This window comes from Habropoda laboriosa, unplaced genomic scaffold (assembly GCF_001263275.1).
Source record: "Habropoda laboriosa isolate 0110345459 unplaced genomic scaffold, ASM126327v1 scaffold61, whole genome shotgun sequence".
NCBI lineage: Eukaryota > Metazoa > Arthropoda > Insecta > Hymenoptera > Apidae > Habropoda > Habropoda laboriosa.
In genome coordinates this window covers 1817377-1834900 of record NW_017100203.1, presented here as the reverse complement: position 1 = coordinate 1834900, position 17524 = coordinate 1817377, and the positions used below count along the sequence as shown (strand labels likewise).

At 37.2% G+C, this 17524-nt stretch overlaps 1 protein-coding gene across 1 annotated transcript in view; it reads left to right on the top strand.

Moving 5' to 3' along the window:
- The window catches only part of LOC108570523 (acetylcholine receptor subunit alpha-type acr-16), a 348441-nt gene that overhangs the window by 250254 nt on the left and 80663 nt on the right, over positions 1–17524 (top strand). Inside the window, exon 10 of the mRNA XM_017932396.1 lies at positions 14808–14894. Coding sequence (XP_017787885.1) covers positions 14808–14894 — 87 coding nt within the window. The remainder of the gene's footprint in view (positions 1–14807; positions 14895–17524) is intronic.

The following is a 17524-nucleotide window of genomic DNA, read 5'->3' as shown; positions in this document are numbered from 1 at the left end:
AACTCTACTATAATCACAAAATCGTATCTCTAACAGATCCCTAAAAACCCAAACGCAAAATTACGGGACGAAATTTCACGGTCATTACTAAACGGTAGCCAGAAGAAACTTACCTCCAGCAGAGGGGACGAGAATGAGAAGTTCTTGGGAGGAAAAGTATCACGATTCTCCGCCGTACTTCCAGGCAAATATCTAAGGGCTGTTTCTGTGGCTGCTGCTTTTCACAGCTCCATTCACACGAAAGTTATTCCCTTGTTTCTCACAGGACAATTGCCCAGCACGACGCGCGTATCGCGCAGAAACTTATTCGATTTTGTTCACTATGATGTTCGCCGCTTTTATCTTTTTCTCGGCTTACCCTTCCGCCGTGCTGGGAAACCAGAAATTGAGTTATTTTTCGTAACAGACTTCTGAGAACTGGCACACCGTTAAGTTTCACCCACTTTTTCTCCGTTTCCCTTCCGATGATCTCATTGAGTAATTGAGAGTACAACTGGAAACAGTTGTAGCAGCTTGTACGTGGTACTGGTTAGAAATTGGACTTGAAATTAACGATGGACGACTACAGCGGGTGATCAAATTATTGGAGACACGGTAGGAAAAATATGTTTCTCGTGTATGCATAGAAGTACAATCGCAATATCGAGGTTCTTACTCGGAATAATTTTTGAATTGACAATTGTCCGCTAAATATTCACGTAGAAAGTTAAACTTAGGTTTTGCAGCTGTAAAAAGTACAATTAAGAAGTAACAATAAAGTTGGTATTTGGAAATTACCGTCTTGGTTTGTTTAGGTGTATTTTCAATACATTTTAAGTAATTTACAGTATGTTGTAAGCAGCAAAGATTGAAATGCTCAAGATCTATAAACCAGGAAAACTGTAACACGTGGTTTTCGAGTGGCGATTTGCAGTACTGAATCAAAATAACGTCCATATGTCAGATAATATTGCCTAAACTGTTGCAAAGTGTGTATTTCCAATTTGTAAACATCAACGCTTCCTAAAAAACTAATAAAAATTCAATGTAACTAGGCTTTCGTCTAAAAATGAATCGTTAAAATGCAAAATTGTCAATTCTTTGCAGGTGACTCTATTAACTTGATCGCCCACTGTATTTCAAGTTTTCAGTGGTTATTGTCAAACTGTTTACAAGTATTCACTCTATATAGCTACCCGATTAGAAATTTTAGTTAGGCAGATATTAGGTCCGCATTAGGCTAGGCTAATTTGCCTGTTAGGCCCGCATACGGTATGTAACGCGGAATATTCACGACCGCCTAAGTGGGAAAACCGCGTTAGGGCCGCATTAGGCCCATATTAGAATAGCTTTATTAAGCTGACATTGGGAGACATTAATGAAATCTCAAATCTTGCTGAAAGCTCTCGCGCAAGCGTACGTCCGACACTGAGATGTCTGTAAATATTCCTACATGTAAGTTTCAGAGCCCCACTCCACCTAATTTAAGTGTGCGCTCGGCCACTCCCATTTGGGCCACGTATGGCAACTGTTAGGAATGCCCAACCTAAGCGCGCGCTCGGCCACTCCCATTTGGGCCACGTCTGGCAACTGTTAGGCATGCCTAACTTAGGCGCGCGCTCGGCCACTCCCATTTGGGCCACGTATGGCAACTGTTAGGAATGCCCAACTTAGGCATGCATAATTCCTTCCAAATTAGGACCTAATACGGTAACGATTAGGCTTGCAGCATTTAGGTGTGTCTAATTGTCCTTTCGTATTTTTCTCACAAATCTACCATTTACGAGAAAAGCTCGCTGGAAATTAATAGGGTGAACACCCTGTACATTTTTACAGAAACAAAAAATGATCAACTCCACTTTTTGACATTCTTCCAATTTTATTATAGTACCAAAGCACATGTTTGATGCTTAAATTTTCATAAATAAACCAAATCTTATTTCATCGAGTTAGTCACTTTGGCTTCTAAATATTAATTTAACAGCATTATCTTATAAGGCATAAGAAGCTATTCAATTTTTATATCCACTATAGTTTCAAAGATATACAGGGAAATAAGGTAACACTTATCTCCATTCGAGGGCTGTTTTCACCCCGGAAGTACCGAAAAAGTGCCCAAAAAAAAAATACTTCTCTCGAGGTCCCCTACAAACCTGCAAAATTTCATACAAATCGGAATTCTTAGATTACCGAAGTTCCCTTGTAAGTGGCTCACGCGACGCTAATTCAAATCACACAACACTCTCCGTACAAACGTCATAAGTGTCCTAATACCTAAAAATGGCGGGGTACCGGCCGGGGTAAGGCTAAAACGCCTTATCGAAACTCAAAGCTTGCCAACGGGGAGGAAAACACGTCCACAGAGCCGAGGGTGTCCAAAGTTTGCAGCAAGTTCTCGACGACGTGTACCCGTTCTTTCGCCGTAACGGAGTGTAAATCCCCATTCGAATTTCTGAATAAGTCCCTGAATACCTTCTTCGTCAGGTCCTGCATATATCTGACACGGCGTGTACGTCAAGTTCAGAACTACCGTCAGGGTTATATTCAGATTGAAATAAACTCACACAGGGTGTGTTTCCGAGCGATTGAACAATTCCGGAATCCCAGGAATCCCCGGTGTTCCGAGAAGGATATCCCCGAGGTTCGCGAACTTTCTGTCGCGAATGTTGTTCCACGTCTGTCGCAAACAAGCAACTTCGAACGTCTGAGATTTGTAACGTGTCGCGGATTCATAATTACTTTCGAACGGAAGACGAAGATTTTGAGGTTAGTGTCTTTACTCTTGCCCTCTCCACTCCGTAGCTAGATTCTCTAGGGACAACGCTCACATTCCTAAAACTCTGCTCTTGAAAGTCTCTTTGCTAAGTAGCTACAAAATAGTTTGAGAAAAAATTGACGAAATTTTTTAAAATTAACGTGGAAGCTGTGAGGTTGCTTTAATTGACGCAGGAGTAGACTAGAGGGCGACGCTAGTCCTAGGGATTTTTTCGATAGAATATCGACCAATGTCGAGATATTGCTAAGTAGCTAAAAAATAGTTTGAGAAAAAATTGACGAAATTTTTTAAAATTAACATAGAAGCTGAGATTGCTTTAATTGACGCAGGGGTAGAGTAGAATATCGCGATCTATGTCGATTTTCTAGTGAGATAAGGAGTTTGTGTTCTTTTTTCGCGGTAAACATGTCCAAAGAAAATTGCATTAATATTGTGTGTGTGTGTTAAGATTATTGTCACCCTTCCATCGCCTGATCCACAGAAACAAATCATAGATGTGTAAGATTTGGTAATCTGCATTTATTTGACATATTTGTCGGTAAAACAGAAAATTCGAAATTTTTCACAATAACGGTGATGGAAGATTTTTTATTCAAACAAACAATTTTTACTAATTTAACAGCATCGTCTTATAAGTCACAAAACACTATTAAATTTTTATTCCAAACATTTTCTTATATCTACTATAATTTTAAATGAAACAGAGTAACACTTATCTTCGTTCAAGGGCTGTTTTCACCCCGGAAGAACCTAAAAAGGGCCAAAAAAAAATTGCCCGATACTTCTCTGGAAAGCTCCCCTACAAAGTTTCAAAAAAATCGGAATTGTCGGATTACCGAAGTTCCCTTGTTAGTCTAACTACCTGCCATATCGTACCAAGGTAAAACAGCACCGGGCTAATTGCCTTCGAAGATCCTTAAAAATACGCATTCTCTAACGAATATTAGTCCCATTACCGGTAAAGGAAATAGCAACGATAAGAATAGGATCGGGTACCAGCTTTAATCGGTGTTCTCCACTCGAAATTCACAATATTTCCTCCGCCAAGCTGAGATAACGACGTCGAAGAGTCTCTCGAAATTGGGTCCCCCCTCGTCGATCGTAAACCCTAGTTTCTTCTCCGATCGTGCAACTATTTCCTTATCTTCTCCGTAATCCGATTGTTGCGTAATGCTCCACTAACTTGTGGCCGATTTGAAAGCGTCCCCCCTGTACAATTGAAGAGACGCCTCGGAGATAACAGTCGTTTGCAAACCGCAAATAACGCTCATCGAATCGATCCTAATGGCCGTGCAGATGTCCACCCGGTGAACGAAAGCTACGTCTGTGCTTTGAACGTTGCATTTCCGGCGGAGGAACAGAGATCAATTCCTCGTTTCGATCCAGCCTGGGAACGTCGTTCGGGCGTTTCTACTGTTCGATTGGTCGTTTTCGTGTTCTTCGATAGGAGGTCGTGTATGTCGTCAATTTCGAGCGAAGCTGATAGGTGAATCAATGTTGAGTGTTCTGGAGATGTTTAAGTAAGCTTGAAGGTAACAAATACGTGGGTGGAGGTAGAAATGGAGGAGATTTTAATTAGCTGTTTAATAGGCTTGTATGGTGTTTTAGATATTTTAGTTTGAGAATGTTTCAGGGCTTTTTATGTATTTGTTTAATTGATACTGAAATTAACTAGTGGAGATGGTGTGAAGACTTTTGCTAAATCGATTGAATTTCATTGGTTTCGTCGGGTTTCGAGTACTTTTGCTAAATCTATCGAATTTCGTCGCTTTTGTCTGAGCACGATCGAAGGAAATATTTTTGTCCAAGAAATGTTTTAGGTATTCTTATGTATATCTTTAATCGATATTGAAATTAACAGGTAGAAATGATGTGAAGACTTTTTCTAAATCTATTGAATTTCATCGTTTTCATCGGTTTTGAGCACGACCGATGCTGATTTTTGCTAAATCCGTTGAACTTGGTCATTTTCTCTGGTTTCAAGGAAAGTCAGTGCTAAATATTGCTAGCCGATTGAACTTGAAGTGGTCAACTATTGCTTAAAATCTTTGAAGAAGCAAAACAATTTCCACTTTGAATAAAAGTGTTATATTAGTGGTTCCTAGCAATAATTTTCTCTCATTCTAAGCCACACTTTATACCTATCTTCCCAAGAGAAGTGTACTATAAGCGAATTACCTTCACACGAGGGTGAGTCAAAAAAATAAGTTACATGTACCTTCCCTCTAAAAAAAAATCTCTTTCATTACCAACGTGAATTAACAGCCAAATATTACTTCTCAACATAATCACCGAGTAGGTATCTGTGAACAGTTATCGTTACAAGAAGCCAATTCAAGAATTTCGTTCTCAGAAAATTTACGTCCAATATCCTGCAACCACTTGAACAGAGATATCACAGCGTACTTACACTACCGGCCAAAAATTTGAAATCACCTGCCAATTTACATCAATATTGAATCCGCTACTAATTCTTTATCGATTTGAAATTGACGTTGTGAAGATCAATAGCACTTTACCTCATTTCGATTGATTTGAATGAAAACAAATTTGCATAAATGCTAACTTTTTCTTGAGAATTTTGGTGCAACTTGCAACGCACAGTGGTTCCAAATATTTGGCCGGTAGTGTATGTTGACGTTACATTTCATGACACTGTCAAAAAATGAATTCATATACCAACTTATCTTAAATATTTCCTCGCACAGGTAACCAATGACTGTTACAGCGTGTCGATTTAGGATGATCATCTCATCTCGCAAACAATTGCACACTTCAGCGGAAACCTTGCAAAGAAGGTTGTTTCGAGCAACGTCCAACGTGACACTCTCTCAAATTTGACACGCTTTGCAAATTTTTGATCGGATGACAGAAGCGTCCAGCAGAAGTTCAGTGTTAACTTGGAATTAGTTGCGCAGCTCACGTGTCGCGTGCAAGCTTTCCTAATTAGTCTGCCTCCAGTCTGCATCTGCCTCCAGCCGTTTCAGGCGCAGATCCAGCTTTTCGCCATTTCCATTCAAAGTCACGTGTTTTCCACACGAAGACATTCACCGTGTTCCCGCCCTCTATTTTCTCACCCTTTGTTTCGGTTTACGAGCTTGGCCATGCTCGACGAACCTCTGAATGAATGATTATTCGTGTCGGAATGCACGCGTTCAAATTTCATCTCATCGCTGTTTTGTTCGATCACGATGTAAATAGAAAATGATTAATAATAATGAAACCTTCGTTTATCTGGATATTCGCTGATATATTTCAGATCCAAACTGTGGTTTAGGTTTGATCATCGAAAATGACGATTCTTAAGGTTTTCGTGTTAAATACGATTCTTAGGAATTTCATATTAAATATGATTTTTAGGGTTTTCATATTAAATACGATTTTCAGAATTTTCACACATAAGAAACTCTTTATCAAAAATTCTTCATCTCGGAGTTATGGGAATTATGGAAGCTTCTTCTTTAGAATTCTGCTTCGTCTAAATGCAAATCATGCTTCGACGTACATTTCGAACAATAGCCTGGATTTTCCACGAAAATATTCCAGCTTCTATATGACACTAAAAATCGGTGTCACGTGTGCCAATGTTTAATGAAAGTGGCCTAAGTCGTACAACATATATTTCGTTTCGAAATATTTACAATTTTCCCTAGAATTTTCATGCAATAAAATATTTCACAAAATACTTGTTCATATAATATACAAATTTTTCCTATGGAAAGATCGATGCAACACAAAACCGAGTTAGAAATTCAATTTTCCTTAGATCTTTAACTTAGACCACTTTAATAATCACGAGTATATAAATTTTGATTCCAGCAACATTACAGCCGCAATACTAATCGTTTCATGAATCGTGTGACAGAGCACATCGTCGCTTGAAAAAAAAAAAAAAAAATGTCACGATAATGAAACGTTTAATCCTCAGCTTGAACGCGCGCGCATAAATACAGTTCGACATTTATCGCATCGATTTTCGATCGTGCGAGCCGGAAGTTGAAAGCGATCTTGATTCGCAGATCGTAGCAGGTAAATTGCAACATTCGTAAATTTCGTTTCGTGTCCGATAAAAACAGTAAGAGTTCGAAGTAAAAAGAAAGAGGAAAAAAAGGAAAACGAAATAACTGACCAATTGGTGGAGAAAGAAATGGGGAATAATGAACGCCAGCTCGGAGAAAAAATTCATTCGTTTATTCACCATGCTCTATGAGTCGTTTAAAGGTGCAGCTAATGCAAGCTATAAGTTCAAGTAGGGCTGGATTATCTCGAACGATTTTACTGGTCGCTTAAGTTTATTTAAACGGTGTAATTTGAATTGATAAGAAAGATAGATTCTATCAGGTTTCTCGGACAATTTTTGTTTATCCGGCCAAATTCGAACAATTTGTCGCCTGTGTAAACTAAAACGTTTTTACGAATATACAGGGTGAGACAGGAGACGTGGTACGCATAAAAATGAAGCAAAAATAAAGAACAATATTTTTTCGTTTGAAGCCTAGGTGTTTGAGAAAATCGAGAAAATTTTGGAAAAATTAGCAGTGTCAATGTTGTGATAAGGACCGATAATACGTTTATTATCCCTTTCACTGTGTTGGCGCCTATAGGCGCTTTGGAAATGCGCTCGCACTGTGCTCTTGACGCCTATAGGCTGTTTGAATGTTTGCTCGCGCTGTGACCTTGGCGCCTATAGGCGTTTCGAATATTTTCTCGCCCTGTACTTTTGGCGCGAATTTAATTCTTAATTTTCGTGCTTAGCGTGCTTCCACCTTAATATTTAAAGCGATAAATGTAAAAATCTTGATTTCACTTTTATATTAAATTTGAAAATCTTAATTTTCGCTTATATCTTAAAATAAAAAATTTGAAGTTTCACTTTAAAATTTTTTAAAAATTTCGAAAGTCCAATGAGCTGAGGTCCGATGATCTTACCGACTAACTATAGCATGTTCCTATACCTCCACGGTCTATCCACAGATTTTCAAACTCGATTTTCTCGAAAACGAGGCTTCGAACGAACAAATTTTATTCTCTACTTTCACTTTATTTTTACATGTAGAATCATTATTTGCCTGATTTGCCACTACGTGACTTATCTCACCCTGTATATCGGGACTTATTCGTTAGGCTTGAAAATTCGGAATGTTCCCTATCAAGTTCTGAGCTGCTCTAACGAATCATCCAAAGGTATGATCGCCTGGAATCACTGGAAACTATTTAATCAGTTTGCATGTCCACAGATTCGGTGTTTATTCGACGGTGTTGGCGGAATTGTAATACGAAGCGTTGTTTGGTTAAATTATATCGAGAAATAGTTTCGACCCGGGCAGTATCGTCCCGGCGTGGTTTTGGGAATTTGCGGAAACCTCAATTCATTGTGTTATTGATGAGAGAGGCATCTGATTTCGAGTCACGTTTATCTACCTACAAAATGGAATTCTAATTGTTCCAATAAAATTCGTGCAATCACTCCTTAAATATTTCACGTTTTATTGTATTTTAATAAATATCCACACTTGTTTTCATGTGTTGTTTCACGAGAAATCATTTGAAACTAGGAAGTTTAAGCAATCTTCAGTTTCTATTGTATTTTAATGAATATTCACACTTTCTTTTACGTTGTTTCACGAGAAATCATTTGAAACTAGGAAGTTTAAACAATCTTCAGTTTATCTTAGAAAATCCAAGAGGCGACAAAGAGAGAGAGAGAGAGAGAAGATTTCTTCGAATCTACTTTCACGCATCGTCGAATTACCGCGCTTAGAATGAAAATACTTTTTTCTAGCTTTTAAGCAGACAACGATTTCCTTCTCTTCTTTCCGTTTCTCCCAGGAAACTTTTGACGATAACTGGGGCTGCTCCACGTCCGAAGTCCGGGTATCAGTGAAGCACTTCATTTTCTTTGCTTGTTTTCCTCTTGTTTTAAGAGCCAGAGGAAAAAAAGGTTTTATGAACTTGAGGAAATTTCACACTCGGTTCAACGTACTTTTCTGTTCTACGCCGATGTGTCTCGTGGCAGCCATTGAAAAGGACAACGACAGAAACTGGCCAATTTTAGATTTTATTATCAACGGAAAATTTTTACGAGATATTTATCTACAGATTTTGAGAAGTTCGCAGACCATAATTATTTATCCATCGTCTGAGAAAATTACGAAATTACTAAAAAAAACTTTACAATTGTAGCGTATACTTTATAACTTTCCCATCAGACGACTGATAAATAATTATGAAAAATTATTTTCGAACTGTTACGTATGCTTTAAAAATTTTATATTGTCAACAGGATCCAAAATTGGCAGTTTTCCAACACTGTCCTTTAGAACACTTTCAATTCTAATAATCTTACCTGGTACCTCTACTGAAAAATGATTTAACTTCACGACTACGTTTTTTACATTTCGAACTTGGTTAAAAAAAATTATTAACTAAAATGTAAAAAAATATCAACTAAAAATCGAATAATTTCACGAATCGTTCAGTGTGCATTTTTTATTATCACGAGGTGCACAAATTGGGAAATAGTATCATTTTGGATAATAAGATCTTTTTTGTTAATATACAGTAAAAAGGAAAATATGCAATATGTAAATGTATTATTAAACATAGTTTGCTATTATTTCCACGAGTGGACAGGAGTATACACTACTGTGGTTGCTGTTCTGCATTTACATGTTTCTGAACTGCCCTAAAAACATCGAAACTGTTTCATTTCCTTCATTCAGAATACAAGAAAAGGAATATGTAATGAGCTAATTTACATTTTGCTTGCTTATTCACTTATATTCAAAATACTTTGGTACCGTTATTATTGCAATTCGTGGCAGAGAAAAGAGATACTAGGAAATTTTTATCGAATTTCATCAGAATATCGAGAAACGAAATAAATACAAAACGTACACTTCGTTTCGTGTTTCTCGTTTGAACAGTAAAATTAAATTTACAGAGAAAATTATACCGTTCTTTATACGTATCGTCTTTTAAAAATGTTTTAAAATGCAAAACCAACTTGCAATTATCAATTTGTCAACTAAAGGTTGTTTCAATTATTTCAATTTCAATTGTTTTGCAAACTAGTCAAAATGAGAATACTGGAAAATTAAGTTCAGCTTTAAATTTAACTTTAACTATTTACTATATCACAAATCATAAAAATATTTTCTGAAAATTCATCCAGTTATTTTAGTTATTCAATAACAACACATTGTAAATGTACTCAAAAAAAAAAAAAAAAAAGAACGTTTCTTGCAGAATTTTATACAACATTTTTTCCTTATCTTTATCCAAAGTATAAACCGCCGCGATTTACCGGTGAAAAAGAACCCGGAACACTCGGTATAAAAACTATTTTCCCTCGCAGTAACGTCTCAGCGTTCTCCATTAAGTTGCGCAAGCTCCGTATCAATCGCAAATGAGCGAACGATTTTTTTTTCCCTCTCTCCCTTTCTCGTCGACGTTATTCCCTTGAACGGAGTTTACATTGACCAGTTTCTCGATAACGGACTCCTACATCGCGGTGCCAGAGCTCGCCGGGCAGTTTTCAGCGAGTTTGTTAATCTGGACAAAAATATCTGCCGATAAATCGGCGCGCGATGGAAAACTGACGAGCCGAAACCTGTTATCCCGAGTAACGGTTTGTTTTTCAGAAACTCGCGAACGAGGAGAAACTCGTCCAATAGGCGAACGATTATTCCAAGAGGCGGCAAACGATTCCGCTCTATCAATCGTAAAACTGGACGTGAAACTTCTTTATTTTATCGTACTCTGTCTAACTCTTTCATTTCATATCTTTCCACAGCATATCCTAGTTATTCATTCTTTCTTTTTTTTATTTTGCTACCTTTTCTCTTCGTATTTTTCATTTGTTCATTTTTTCTACGGTTATTCCTCTTTTTTTTTGGAATTTAGCTTTTAACCCTTTCGTGACCAGTGGGACATATGTGGGACGGTCTAGCGCCAGCGGTAGCTAGACAAAGGACTACCGAAAGACGACGGCTGTGCGTGTGAGAGCGGTGTGTCGTTTGTATCTATCATTTTGTTATTTTCCATTTCCTTTATTAAACTTTACAACGTTGACCCGTTGTTGCTCCCTTCTCCCTGTTCAGTGCTAAATACTTGATCGATACTTACATCATTGTATTTAAAATCAGTTTTATTAATAATTAGGCTTAACTCTGCTAAATGAGAGAAATTCGTACGGCCGTTGAATAGTAAATAATTTATTTCAGAGGCTAATGTGATTAACTTCTTATCCTAAAGTAAATTTGTGCAACAATGTAATTCAAACGCTTACAGGAATTCAGCTAAGTAATTTCTTAATGCAACGGTATGAAAAATATTAATATTAATAATTTCGTCAATCTTCTCTATTTTTCATTTTGTGAAATTAACCGATTTGGAAAAGAAACAACTGCGCACACGTTCCACTTGAGTACTCGAACAAGAATGAATCTGAATTTAGCATTCATTATAGGCGCGATAATTAGTCGACGAATAAAAAATTCTTTAAAAAAAATTCGGTCACGAAAGGGTTAATACTTAACAGAAAACGATTTAAATTCTTGGTTAATATAATTTCTGCGATATTAATACGCTTAGAGAAATATTCAAGGCGCACATTTTTAACTGTGAATATGAATATATGGAAATTTCGATACGTTTCAATTTGAATTTCGCGCGCTGCTCCATTCGCGCGCGAAATTCAAACGGCGTAAGATCGTTTCACCAAAAAAATTCTATCTCCGAGTAATATTGATTTACTTTCTCCACGATGTGCAAACTTTTCACCTACTTTACCTTCAATATTTTAGGAATTCGCACGCGTCAGAATTTCCGCCTATTTTCTCCTATCATTTCCATTTTCAACCTACTATAATCGTACTTTTTTTTCCCTTCTCCCCGTGCTAACTATTCCACTTTTGTTCCTCTTTTCCACATCCCCTATAATGTTCCCTTATTCTGTCTTCTCGCTTTTATCATTTTTATTTTCCACCTTATTTTACCTCTCTCTCTTTCCCCCGCTCATTATTCAACTAGCTCGCATATCTGTCCCTTTTTTTTTCCTCCACCACTACCCTTACCCTCATTTTTTCCCCACGCCTCCTCTGTCTTCCTTTGTTTGTGCAATTTCTTCTCCCTCTGAGTTCGACATTTCGAAATGTCGAATTTACCATGAGCGCAATATCGGCAAGAAAAAGAGAAAAATGCTCTTCTGCTCGGTTTATTGATGCGTTGGTGAAAGAAAAAAAAAAACACTTCAGTGTCGCCTGTGCAACGCTCGATATTAACGCTTTCCTCGTGATATAAATGCAGAAGTTTGAATGAAAATAGACGCGAACGGTTCAGCTGGGAAACAATACAGCACGTTTTCGCGCTGGAAAAAAGCCGACGATTTTTCTGCTGTTCTACGGACCGCCCCAATCCGCTTCCGATGTAAATGCACCATTAATTCTACACCGCACGAAACAGAGAAAGTGTAGCGCCGGTGACTACTTCTCCAATCCCCCCCTTTTATTCACTTCGATTAAATAGAAATTCTTTTATACCGTTAGAAATCGTTGTTACATTACTTTCACGGGTATTTGTACTTTTGTTTCGTTATTATTAAAAGAATGCCTGTACCGAATGTCGAACGCGAGCTAATTCTTTCGCTGCAACGGCGAGGAGTTTAACGGAGGGAAATAAATGTGTGAGGTATACTCGAGGGAAAAATTATTTTTACTTTCCACGCAGTGCGTGAGCTGAATTATGTGATTTCTTGTGAAACAGTAAATTCGTTTAAAAAATTAGCTTATTTATAAGCGAAGATATGGAATTCTATGATAATTAATCATTTTTATTTACAATTATGTATTATAGATTTAGTTTACAACATATTTATGACAAATTTCTTTACCAACTTTGCACAGTGTCTAAGCTTTTGTTTCTATCTAAACTTTGGTGCAACTAAATTCTTAAAGCACGATTCTTCAAAATGTCTTTGCCGGGAAAGTGTGTTATTTATTTATTTCAGAAGAGAGATAGCCTTCAAGATGCTCTTTTCAATCATTACCTCAACTTCCCTTAAAGCTGAGAATTCAGAAAATTTTTTCAACATTCACACACAAATTAAAACGAGACAAATGACAAAAATTACATTTATCGTTAAAAGTAAGGAATTTATCAAAACTTCCTTGCTACGTTAAAACAAAAAGAAACCTGTTTAAAATTAAAACTATTCGTGAAATTGTTCCGAACTAATTATCTCTATGTTTCAATTTTTTCTTCAATTTCATCAAACAATTATTCTCTCCACCGACAGAGATAAAATATTCTCATTAATCATATTACGCAATTTTGTATTAAGTAATAAAGTCGTGAAAAAAAATATTACTACGTACGAACGGTGTTTTTAAAATTTTCGAAGACAAGTGTAAACATCGACAAGTTCCCTTTGCAGAAATTATTATTCAAAGAGAAACGACGAAGTAGAAAAAAGCTCGGTCGTAATGATATCTTCTTGCAGATAAAAACGTCACTGCCCCAACTACATACCGCGTTGGGCCACGAGTTGCGCAACCTCTCTCTCTCTCTCTCTCGCCGTCCGCATTATTTATTATTTAACCCCTTTTCTCCCGAGAGACTCGATAAACAGTCGCTGTTTCTCAGCTATAAAATTGCTACAACACCGCTGTTGGACAAGCGTTACTTCCTATATACTATGGATCTCTCTAGACAGCTCTTCCTTTTCTCCATTTACCCGTCGTTGAAATGCGAAATTTACGGTCGAATTGAGAAATTCGCGCGATCAACGATATAAAGAGTGGGCCACGTGAACCAGGTCATCTAATTACAATTTCTTTTATTTAAGACTTTATTAAAATTTTTATAATTAATTTCAATGGTTTCAAAGGATTGGCAAGACGGAGGACAAATTTTTCTGACGGAAGAAATGGGAAAAATTGAAAGAAGGTTTCACGTTGGATGTCAAATTTTAGAGTCCAAGCTCATTTTGAGGTTATGTCAATGAAAAAAAAAGTAGTTACGACTACGAAAAAAAAAATAGAAAAAAATGACATTTGTAAAATTATTTTTCTTCCATCTTATTCGCCTTTTGAAGCGATTTAAATTATTTATAAAAATTTTCTCGCACCACCGTAGCTAATATTTCCATCAGATAAATCTACCTTATCTAATAACACAATTTTCGTCGTAAAAATTGAAAAAATTTCATGTATTTTTGATATTCTCCAAATTTTTCTTATCTAATAACATAATTTTCACGATCAGAATTTAAAAAATTTCGTATATTTTTGATATTCTCCAAATTTTTCTTATCTAATAACATAATTTTCACGATCAGAATTTAAAAAATTTCGTATATTTTTGATATTCTCCAAATTTTTCTTATCTAATAACATAATTTTCACGATCAGAATTTAAAAAATTTCGTATATTTTTGATATTCTCCAAATTTTTCTTATCTAATAACATAATTTTCACGATCAGAATTTAAAAAATTTCGTATATTTTTGATATTCTCAAAATTTTTCTCCATTTCGAAATTTCTATAAAATCGTCGAACATATAGTTCGCAGAAGCAGCAACGAAACAACAGTATGTACCTCTTATAAAATGATTCTCCGAGCTGGTCAGAGCAACCTTTCAAACAAGAAGAACACTTTACACGAAACATTCAATGAAGAAAAATGTATTTCAGAGATATGAAAAAGTTTTGAGTTTCAAGAAACGATAGGTAAATCCCCGTCGTACGGTTCGAACGGTTATACTTTTTCCTTTTGTTATACCTTCAGAAAGAAAAAGTATATCCCAGTTTCAGCACCACCGAAGAGTAACGTTCACGTGAACTGCTCTGTCCACGAAATTTCGACGGTTTCCAAAGCCGGGGGATTTACCTGTTTTCTTGATGCTCAAATTGTCGATGGTTTGGAAGATTAATGGATGTAACCAAGGGACGATGCTCGTGCTATTGGATGAGCACGATCGTCGGTTTGCTTGCTTCAGACAGAAATACAAAATGGATGATTGAGCAAGCTGGGCTCTACGACTGTTTCAGGAGTGACCATCTTGCTATCGCTGACGGTGTTCCTGAACCTGGTCGCCGAGACCCTGCCCCAGGTCTCCGACGCTATACCTCTGTTAGGTACATTAAGTTTTTGCAAACAGACGTGTATCTGTGTGAATTTCGTATGATTTTTCTGTTCGTCGAATTTTTCTTTCTTTTTTTGGTTGTATTTGGTAAATTTTTATGAAAAAGTGTTCCTTTTTTTAGATTGACAACAAGTTTTTGTAGTTACGTATTACTTAAAGGTGAGAGTTTATTTTTTTTGTTTTGTTGTTTATTAGCATTGATTTGAAGTATTTTTTTGTATAACGTAGAGTTAGAGCGGCTACTTTTATTGAATGATATTTTGAATATATCCTTTGGAATACGCCTTTGCTTGATGAGGGAAAGCATTGATTGATGAAATTTCATAAGCGTAATTATTCTGTAAGTTTTAATGGAACGGTGCATTCGGTGTTCTACTTTCTTCGAAATACGAGGTTTGCGAGAAGGCAGTGTTGGGAGAATTTAGAAGTTTGGAACCTTTTTTTTAACCCTTTTGCTACGGCAGTTCGCTCCGCCGGAGCGCCGCCACTGATCGGGACTCCACGCCAAAAGTGTACACATTGCGCGTGGCCAGTCTTCTTCGGTTTTTTCCTGCCGGCATATAAAATAAGGGAAAATGACTTTCTGTTAATCGCACGGGATTATCGTTGCCTCTTCGTTGATGTTGAATTAAATTTCGATGATACTTTTCAAGTATTTCCTTTATGTCGCGTCGATGCCGTATATATCCGGCGCTCGTACGCACAGGTCGTCGCTCGGATGCCGTATATATCCGGCGTTCGTAATGAAAGGGTTAACTACGTGCTTAGGTATAACAATATCGAGCATATGCATGCAATCTGAGTGAAAAAAAAACAAATTGTTTACAGATTTGGTAATGATAGGGGAAATGAATAGTTAAAGAGTAATATAAGGGAAAATTTTTTGTACGAATCACAAACATATAGGGAAGTACAAAAGAGTACAGAAAACTGTTTCTGTCGTTGCTTACTTATCGTTATCAAACGTTCTTTACCGCAAACAATAAAAAAGATAATACTTTACGCCTTCAATCGACAAATAGTAAATATAAATAAAAGCGAAAGTTATCGCTTAAAATATTTTATTTCTCGAATCTTACAACTCAGAATTTAAGTTAAAATAAAAGTGAACCTTGCAAAAATTTACTATCGAAATAAAAATTTCGACATATTGTTTCTAACAGCTCTATAATTTTTTATAATAATATTCATCGTTCCAAGGCATACATTTAATGCGTTAACATTCTCACACGATTATTGCGATAATTTTCAAGCGAAAGTACCGAGCATAAGAAATTTTTCGCTTAAGTACAAAACTGGCACTAAAAAGGTTAATATTGGGTTGAAAGTTCGAAAGTCTCCATATTCTCCGCTACATAATTGTTTCTTACTTATTCTTTTCTTTTTACAGCCCTATCTAATATTCTACCTCTTGCCGCACTTACGAGTACATTTTCAGCCTTTCATTTGCGTTTTTTCATTGCTAAAGCCCACCAAAAATATCTATTGATAACATGCATACTCGTCACATACTGCTTTACGAGTTTCCTAAGGGAAGTACAGCTATGAAACCAGTAAAAGAAACATTTCTGAACTGTACGGAGAAGATGCTGTAAAGATTCGTACGTTTCAAGAATGGTTCAAAAAATTCTCATCAGGAAATTCTGGCTTGGATAATTTAGCACGTGGTGAGCGATTAAAAGCGATAGATAAGGATAATTCGATAGCAACAATTGCCATAAATCGTCGATTTATTATCTAATTAAATAGATATTTATTATCTAACGAAAACATTATATACAGTAGTGCACACATAAGCGTTCGCAGTCGGGACCAAATGCGGACGCTTAAGTGGGGAGGTGACTTCTGCGAATTTAACTAAACGAAAGAGAGAAGATGTGTCTGAGTGGGATGCCGATATATCAAGTGTCAGTTGTTTACATTCAGGAGTCGATGTCGAATTACTTTGTTTCACACAACACGCTCGAACACCACTCCGATGTCCCATTTCCGAGAATTGGTGGGAGCCGATATATCAAGTGTCAGTTGTTTACATTCAGGAGTCGATGTCGAATTACTTTGTTTCACACGGCACGCTCGAACACCACTCCGATGTCCCATTTCCGAGAATTGGCGGGGATAGCGACGGACGCTTAAGTGTGCAAAAATGCGGACGCTTATGTGTGCACTACTGTACTTTGTTTCACACGGCACGCCGAACACCACTCCGATGTCCCATTTCCGAGAATTGGTGGGGATAGCGACGGACGCTTAAGTGTGCAAAAATGCGGACGCTTATGTGTGCACTACTGTACTTTGTTTCACACGGCACGCCGAACACCACTCCGATGTCCCATTTCCGAGAATTGGTGGGGATAGCGACGGACGCTTAAGTGTGCAAAAATGCGGACGCTTATGTGTGCACTACTGTACTTTGTTTCACACGGCACGCCGAACTCCACTCCGAAGTCCCATTTCCGAGAATTGGCGGGGATAGAGACGGACGCCTAAGTGTGCAAAAATGCGGACGCTTATGTGTGCACTACTGTACTTTGTTTCACACGGCACGCCGAACTCCACTCCGAAGTCCCATTTTCGAGAATTGGTGGGGATAGCGACGGACGCTTAAGTGTGCAAAAATGC